Source organism: Uranotaenia lowii, chromosome 3 (genome assembly GCF_029784155.1).
Source record: "Uranotaenia lowii strain MFRU-FL chromosome 3, ASM2978415v1, whole genome shotgun sequence".
NCBI lineage: Eukaryota > Metazoa > Arthropoda > Insecta > Diptera > Culicidae > Uranotaenia > Uranotaenia lowii.
The window spans coordinates 362,513,797-362,522,905 of record NC_073693.1 but is presented as its reverse complement, the minus strand read 5'-3'; the positions used below and the strand labels follow the sequence as shown (position 1 = coordinate 362,522,905).

General features: G+C 36.7%; 1 protein-coding gene across 1 annotated transcript; it reads right to left on the bottom strand.

Annotated features, from left to right (window-relative positions):
• Nucleotides 1-7,207: 7,207 nt before the first annotated feature.
• Nucleotides 7,208-8,038, bottom strand: LOC129756319 (uncharacterized). The gene is made up of 2 exons (XM_055753167.1): nt 7,753-8,038; nt 7,208-7,685 (listed from the first exon to the last, which is right to left on the bottom strand). The coding sequence occupies exons 1-2, from the start codon at nt 7,829-7,831 to the stop codon at nt 7,222-7,224; spliced, it is 543 nt and encodes a 180-aa protein (XP_055609142.1). The 5' UTR covers nt 7,832-8,038; the 3' UTR covers nt 7,208-7,221.
• Nucleotides 8,039-9,109: the final 1,071 nt, after the last annotated feature.

The window sequence follows — 9,109 nt, the reverse complement described above, 5'->3', positions numbered from 1 at the left end:
TTTATATCAAATTTTAGTTACTGAGTTTAAAACAACCATTCATGTCAAATCGAAATGTAGGAAAAAAAATAGTCACCCAACTGTTCAAATAAAAACCAATTTCATTCATACTGACAGAACCCATAAAAATACAATGGTTATTGAAATAACATTTTGGATGAGATTTCAATCGTTTTTCGTTGGCTTTTTTGTTAAATTTGAATGCCTCGTGCCGACGAACGATAAACATCAACAACTGAAGTTTGGTTGAGCGTAGTCATGATGAAGTCCTCTGTGATTGCGTTGATAGTTTTCGTTTGCTGCTTCGAGGTCTGTACTTTAAATTTATTTTTAATTTTTAGAGTTTCTGAAAAATAATCTTTGAGGTGAACATTCAAAATTTATGTTTTTTTCCATAAAAGAATTACAAAAAATTTGAAAACTGTGATTTTATTTTATCCTCACCAGCTTAATGAGTCCTTTAAAATCAATCGTTATGCCCATCACCGGAGACGAGGCCACTCTAGGGAGTTTCCATCTGGAAATTATGACATAATAATCATAACAACGGCTGCTGCTGGAGCAACTACCATCTCGACTACGACAGTTAGACCACTCTTGACCACCACGAGTCCGATCATCATCAATCCAGTTCCTCCATCGGTGCAGAATCAGACTCTCCCTCCTGATGCATTCAGGATTGGACCAACGGTCTCTGGATGAGCATGGTATAGTGAAATATATGCTAACCAGTTGACAGAATAAATGGTGGTTTACACATATTCTATTTAGAATTTTTCTATTAAAGCTTAGTTCATTTGGAAATAGGACACTTTCTTTTGATGATTTCTAGTGATCGGATATGAGGAATTTAGATTGCGTTGTGTTGCCTGTAAAAAGCACGACTTATTTTTTTTAATTCAAAATTAACGCATTTTCGACATATTCAAGAAGCAAGAGAAGATACAAAATTAATTGAGCTCAGCTTCAAAATCCATCATTATCAAATCGGAAACTGACAAAATCGTTATTTATACCCAAAATAACTATGCGTGAGTGATGAAAAAGTGAAAATCCATTGATAATAATGTCCACAAGGTTCAAACGATGTGTTAGAGTGAAGCACATGATCGGAAACTACGGCAAAGGGTCATCAGGGATGTACAGGCTCATAAATCCAGAAATCTGACTCAGCTTCAATAATGAACTTCATTGGAGGTGGAATTATCGGCATAAAATTCTATGCCGGACCGGCATAAACAAGCTTTCACACAACTGGCATTGTCCTCCCAGCACAATCGCATTACATATGTCCGGGAGAAACCAAATAAAACATATCCCATATCCTATCACAATACAAAGCAGGATGGAAACAATCAGCCAGCAAGGGTATTGTCGAATGATGTAGCGAGTGAAGTGTGTGTATGTTAATCGCCAGTAGAAAAAAATCATTCTTTGTTTCCAACCGACGGCAAATAGCCACTAGCCAAGATGAAATGTGCGTTTGTATGTAAACCGGCCGGCTGTAGAAAAAAGTTTCTAGTTTCCCATCAAGAATTGAAATGGCTTCTTTTTTATAATCCACTTGACAGTCAGTTTGAAAATATCCCAAGTAACCAAAAGTGCTACAAAAGGTTTTCATTAAAGCTTACACAGCCCTGTTTCAAGCCTGTATAGCATTCTTCTATGCTAAAAATTTAAGTTCTTATAGATTCTTTCAAGGTCCATCATCAAATTTGAGTAGAAGGCGATTCATCCTATGCATGAAGACTTTGTAAAAAAAAAAATCAAAATTTAATATTCTCTAGCTTGCCCTTAATTTTGTTGTTTTGGTTTATCTTTTCTACTTCAAGTGTATTTTTTTTACATACTTTAAAAATTTCAATGCTGGAATATTTGAACCCGTAACCATCAGATAAGAGCTGAACACATTATCTCTGAATCATAATCGGTGCTTGTTTTTTTTTTTCAAAACATCAATTTGAATTATATTAAGGATTAACCTTTTCATAAACAGTAGGCAGCACAATAAAAATGTTGGTACCATAATCCGGGGTAATATTGATAACTTTTTTCAATATTTTTCGATTATTTTTTCTGTTAAGGGGAATGTGGCTTATTTCATATTTTTAAAACCAGTACTGGACTCCTATGAACGTTGAACATGGTTGCAGAAAATTATTAGACTATTTGAAATTTGATTTAAAAATCGATTTCGTCTCTTTTCAGAATTTGATGCTTTGGAGTAATATTGATCAGTCTCTATTTGGACGGTTTTAACGAGTTTTCTTGATCATAAAGGGTTCAAAACACTTTCATAATATTTACAAATGCTAGTTTATCAATTTGAGCTTGCTTTTTAACGTTTTCTTTCAAAAACATTTATAATCGAAAAAAGAACAATGGTGCTGCATACATTTAGGGGCAAAAACTATAACAATTGCTGAATATTTTAAGCTTCAAAATACAAGTGAAATTTTACCTTCACACATTCCCCTAAGCTAGGGTTGCCATCCGTCCCGCAAAAGCGGAACATGTTCCGCTATCCCGCTTTTTCCTCAAAATGTACCGCTTTTTTTCTTAGAAAATTTTTACAAAGTTCACTGACTTACAGCGGAAAAAATCAAACTTGAGTCTCAATTTAGATTCATTGGTTCAACACAGAAAATCTTTCAATTACGTATTTTTCTCAAAATAAGCAGCATTTTTCATTGTTATTTAATGACAATACTGAATAACTTTACAGTTCCTAGCATTACAGTAAGATTCTGATTCAGTGAAGCGTTCTTTACCGTTCAACATGAAGAATTCTGCTACAAACTTTCTAATTTTTTTCACTTGACGATAGAAATTCATTTCTGAATACTAAATTTTAATATCTTAAAATCATTTCAGGGTTCTGGTTCCCTATTATCAACATCTTAATTGTATTTCTGTTTTCGTATTTCGCACTATGTATCTGGTTTAGGAATCTTGATTTTCAGTTCACATCATCATCATTAGAAAATAGAATTGAAAAGATGTTTTGAAATTTTTATACAAATTTGGTTTTGCATTTCATTTAAAATTTTATCTATAATTTTTGTAACTCATATGCAATACAATAATTTATTTTCCAAATATGAAAAAAAACATAATATTAAGGCTATGATCATCTGGAATCCAGGCAGTTACAAACGTGTGTTTTTAAAAACAATTCGTTTGATCGAAAAACGTGAGCATTCTTGTGAGTTTCCTTATATTTCCGATCTAATTGGGCCAAAAAATTTCAGAAAAAGCAACAGTTCATGAGTTTTCAAGTCGACAAAGAAAGATTTCCGAGGCGGTTGTGCAAAAATATTGTTACCAAATTAATTTTCATTGTAAATTTGTTAAATACACGTCATTCAAACATCTGAAAAAATAAGCAAGGTAGTCCTTTTCACAACGCTGCCAAAATTTGGCATATCCAAACTCTAGGAATGTCGTTTTCGCCGAAATGAAGTGCCCGGACTCTGAATGATCATAGCTTTAAAAATTATCCTGTGTTTTTGTTTCATATTCAGAATCGATGTTCTTAAGCTTAATTCTTCTGCAGAAATAAAAAATGGCGATCCAGAATTGAAAACTTTAAGAAAAAGTCATCATACGAAATTCAAATTTTTTTAAATTGAAAATATAAAAATGATATTCAGATTGAAACCTAAGACATGAAATATTAAATACTAGATAGATGATTGAGGGTTCTGAAACAAGTTTCAATTCTTGGCTCGTATCACAATATTGATCTGAAATCTGAATTCAAAATTCGTTTATAAACATTTCAGAAATCGTATTGTATCTCGGAAACAAATTCAAAACTTAATTTCATAATTGGTAACTTGATAATGTTTGCTTATTCATGAGCTAAATCTGAATTTGGAAAATTAATGCTGAACTCTAAACCTGAATTCATATTCAGGTTCAGAATTCAGATACAGAATTAACATTCAATAATCAGATTGAAAATTGAAACATTTAATTTTGATTGTTATTTAAATTTCAAAATTTCAAATTTGTTACCAGTTTTCATTTAAGAAAAAAAAAATCAACATCCACAGGATTTTATAAAAGGAATTCATTTTTACGAAAAGTATTTGTGGATAGAGAAACATTTATCTAATATCCCGTAAAAATTCTATTAATATTATTATTGCTGTTTTATCAAGAGCCAAATTTCAAACATAAACTTGATTTTGGATCGAGATTGCAAGCCGATTTAGATTATTTTTTTTGGGCATAGAGTAAGATTTTTTTTTAACAAATTGAATGTTTTTTTTTATCAAATCAAATGTTTATTCTTGAACAAATTACCAAACAAACCAATTTTTATACAAATTACTCAAAGGTTTTTTACACGGTATCAAATCTGCTGTTTACGTATATGACTCGAAATATTTTATCTCAAATAACGTGTTAATTCTTGAGAGCCATATGGCAAAAAATCGTGTAAATAGAAGTCATGTAAGAAAAACAGAGTGTACTTTCTATGAACAACTTTGGCTAATGGTATACATAGGTAAATACAAGTTTGCTATACAATAAAGCTTTTTTAAGAGTTTTTAAAACGTTCCACTTTTTTTCGGCTGTGTCCCGCTTTTTTGTCGTGAAATGTCCCGCTTTTTTCTGAAAGTATCTGGCAAGCCTACCCTAAGCCTTCCCATTATTTCCATTTTCACTTTTATCTCAAAGTCAATCATTTGATAGGGTTCCTATTAGGATATATTGACAGTTCTACACGAACACCACCTTAGCAGGAGGCCTCAGCCCAAACCTTAGACCATGGGAGTACAAAATCGACTTTTGAGAAGGGCGTGCGATAAACGCGATTATCCGGTACTAAAGGGTGATACAGTAAAAATTTGGTCAATATCAACTTGACGTATTGCTTTCAATTTAGCATTTTAAAAACCTGAACCCCCTTCATTTTGAAGGTGTGTGTGTGTGTAGAATGTTGCTCCTATTTTGATTTTGGAATTCACTCTTCAGTTGTCAAAATTCCGTCCAAGCAAGAAGAGCAGCGTATCAAAATTGTGCTCGCGCATCGCGAAAATCCGAGCTACTCGCACGCAAAGCTGGCAAAATCGCTAAAATTTGCCAAATCAACCGTTACAAATGTAATTAAAGTGTTTGGGGAACGTTTGTCGACAGCCAGGAAGTCTGGATCGGGGGGAAATCGAAAACCGGAAGCCGCTGAGACGACAAAGAGAGTTGCCGGTAGTTTCAAGCGAAACCCTAACCTCTCTCTCTCCGAGATGCCGCAAATAAGCTGGGTGTATCGTCTACAACCGTGCATGGAGCCAAAAAACGAGCCGGATTATCGACTTACAAGAAGGTAGTGACTCCAAATCGCGATGATAAACAAAATACGACGGCCAAATCGCGATCCCGGAGACTGTACACGACGATGCTGACGAAGTTTGACTGCGTGGTAATGGACGACGAAACCTACGTCAAAGCCGACTACAAGCAGCTTCCGGGATAGAAGTTTTATACGGTAAAAGGAAGGGGAAAGGTAGCAGATATTTTCAAGCACCCGAAACTGTCAAAGTTCGTGAAGAAATATCTGGTTTGGCAAGACATCTGTACCCGTGGCTTGAAAAGCAGCATTTTCATAGCTTCCGGGACTGTCAACCAAGAAATTTACGTGAAAGAGTGTTTGAATAAACATCTGCTGCCTTTCCTGAAGAAACACGGTTGTTTCGTACTGTTTTGGCCGGATTTGGCATCTTGCCATTACGGTAAAAAGGCCATGAAGTGGTACGCCGCCAACAACGTGCAGGTGGTTCCCAAGGACAAGAACCCTCCCAACACGCCAGAGCTACGCTCAATTGAGAAATACTGGGCTATTGTCAAGCGGAGAGGGTTAGAGATACATTTTCGTATAATTGCACTGACCTATAAATTATATGTCTCTAATTCCACTGTAGGATACCACTTTAAAGTATTAAAACAATCTGCTTCTATCGTAATTCCCCATTATCAACGAACTGATCATCATGAGGTAACTGCATCATGAAAACAGTAGAGAATCAACGTATTATGTCACAAGAAGGATGCGCGATATGAACCTAAATTACGTACATGTTGATTGTTGACCCCGAGATACTGGAAGTGGCGCTAATGCAAAGACAAGTTCGTTAAACAATTATTTTGTAGGTTAAAAAAATAAAATGAAATGGATGTTTTCATATGTTGTCTCAATATTTGAAATTCATGCTTTATTATATCATAGCATTGGCGAAGGCAGCAATAAATCTTGATTATATTTTTCATGAATCGACTATATCAGTCATAAACCTTGAAAAGATTTTTTTCAATTTTTTTCTAAACCTAAAAAAAACCCTTAGAACGAAATCTCGACCATTTTCTAATACTTTTTAAGCATAATCTATAGATTGTTCATAAGCCTGTTATAAAGGTTTTTAAAAGTTTGTTTAGACACTTATTAAATTCCTTTACAATGAAGGTTTGTTAATTTCGCCTCAGAATCTTCTAGTAAAGGACAGATTTTGATCTGCTAAATGCTGCATTAATAAATATTTGAAGCAGTTGCTTTTTAAAAATGTTTTTTGCAGCCACTCAAACTTTTGAACATTTCACTTGATTCCTGATATATTCCTGTGCCTTGGTATCCACTTTCTCTTTACGTAGGTCCGGAGATTCCCAAATTAAGGCTAATTGCACCATGTCTTCTAGAATGTTCATCCACTTTCAAGGTCCCGAATAGACAGACTTTAATTACCAACCGATCGATCATAGAGCGCTGTTGTCCCAATGAAGTTTGACTTTGAAATTAACGGATGGTGTAGTGGGCAACCGGTTTAGTGATGCCCGTGTTGTATTCCGTAGGCATTCCGATCTTTGCTAGGTACTCAAAACGCAAAAACTAATAATACCCTTTGGCAGGCGCGATATCTTCGAGCGCTAATGTGTAATAGTAATTCTAGCGACTAATTACTGGTCACTTGTTGAATGCACACACTGCTACAGTTCGGGGCCAAAGGTTCGAGTTCTTGCACAATAACGAAAACGCCTGCTGGGATCTATACTGGTATTGCGCAGACACTCGCGTTGATGACGTTTGTTAGGCACTTTTAAGGTTAGACCCCTCGACGTAATCGATTGATCATTACCCGGTAAAATTCTGGTGGGCGTCATCTTCTTCAATGTGATCTTCTCAGCCAAACTAATGATGTTTACGAACTGCTTCGAGAACACTAATCAAAAGAGCATTTTATTACAGCACAACTGATTAATGGTTGGGTTGATGACTGACACAAGGATTGCGATCAACGTGATCCAAACGACCGATGACCTGTGCCAGTTATGGTTGACTCCACTCGAGAGAACGTCATTACAGAGGTCCTCATCTTCGCAGGCCACGCATTCCCGCGTTCCTCGGAAGCTCGCGTATCGTAGGTCACAAAAATCCACCGAAGTTGGTGCGAAAATACAGCCTCGCACGAAAAGGAATGTGGTATCGGTGAGTGAAGTAGCTCGCACGTGTATGCATTGATACTGATCACGTTCCGCCCTTTCGACCCAGGCAAGAGGAGGGATGAAGGTGGCCAGAGACCTATTTGTCAGCTCCACGATCTTTTCTGTACATTCAACCTTGTCCAGTTCTTCAGCGGAAACATTGCAAGCGTTGATCCCGATACAGAAGTTGCACTCCAGAGCGATGCCTACCAAATAAGGAGATACACATTTTAATTGAACCTTCCGAGAGAAGAATAAATCACTAAACACTACCTTGACCAATCAATCCAATTCCAAGTAGTAGGGTCAAGCCAACTCCAACCAAAGAACAGCAGCTACTCCAAGACCCCATGATGTCTTCACACTAATAAAAACTTTGTAACGTCCTGAGCTGAACCCAAGCAGTTGAATTCCTCCCTAGCAGGTCAATTTTGATGTGACACGATCAGCGATCAACGACTTACTGGGCGCCCGGGGTTTCAGAACTTGACGAAAGCCGGCCGCCAGCCTGTGTTGTCTACGCCTGACCTGAACAGAGAGAGAGCCTTTTTTCTGCGTCACTACACACCGTTGCAATGCACCTCGACGTTCGGGTTGTGGTGAATTTGTAAATTCTCTTTCCAGAAGTAAACAAAAGCAAAAGTTCCTTCTACTTACTTACCCCATCATCACATTCCCCCTTCGGGAGGTTCAGGTCAGCTCCAAACCCAAGTGGTGTGCAGCGCAGTGCACGTTGATGAATAAGAATATTTTAATTGCAAAAATGTGGCTACGTACCTAGGACTAGGACTAGGAGCGTAAGAGTGCAAGATAATTGATAGCTTGGGTCGATCAACTGACCGCAATAACTTTATGGGGCCGGTGCCAAGCGAGTTTTGCCGGTCGCGTGATCTTCATTCGCGTTTTTCTGCGGCTGGCTGGCTGCTCGATATATGACGCATTAAATACTTTGACTATGGCTGCAGGCCTACTACGCGAAAGATGATGACTATTTTTATCCATCATAGAAGGCGTTGCGTTTTAACGGGAGTAGCAAGAAGGGCTATCGTGGAAAAGTTTCAATGAATGAGCAATCGGTTCTTCGAACAGCATCGAACGGAAGTGCAAACGGGTTGCCTTTCCTGGTGGATCCCGCGAATGACACGTGCTCACAACTATAGGTTGTGTTTTCTATGAAACGATGATACAGGGTGAAGGGATTTTGCCGGATGAAGAGATAAGTGAGTCCCGTAAACGGGCTATCAAAGAGCTTGCTAAACGTCACTGCCATTCATACTGTGACTTCATTAAAAAAAAAAGCATGGATAAGGTTCAAAAATGTAGAATTAGTTATTGCTCAAAATTGGAGCCTCGAAGATGGGCTATTTTGCTTGAGAAACACTTGATTTCTGCTGTTTCATTTTTTACCGGAGGATGAAGGATCTATACATACAACCAAATAACTAAAATGTAAAAGATTGGAAAGGATTATCAATTGAAATTGGAAATCAAGGTTCTCTAATGAAGTATATGGGCGTTCGTTTCAATTCAGCAGAAGATTTTAGCCTTTCCTATACTATATTAATTACTTGATACATGATGGTCATAGAATTTTAAACACAGTAAGTCAAAAAAAAAATTTAAAATATAG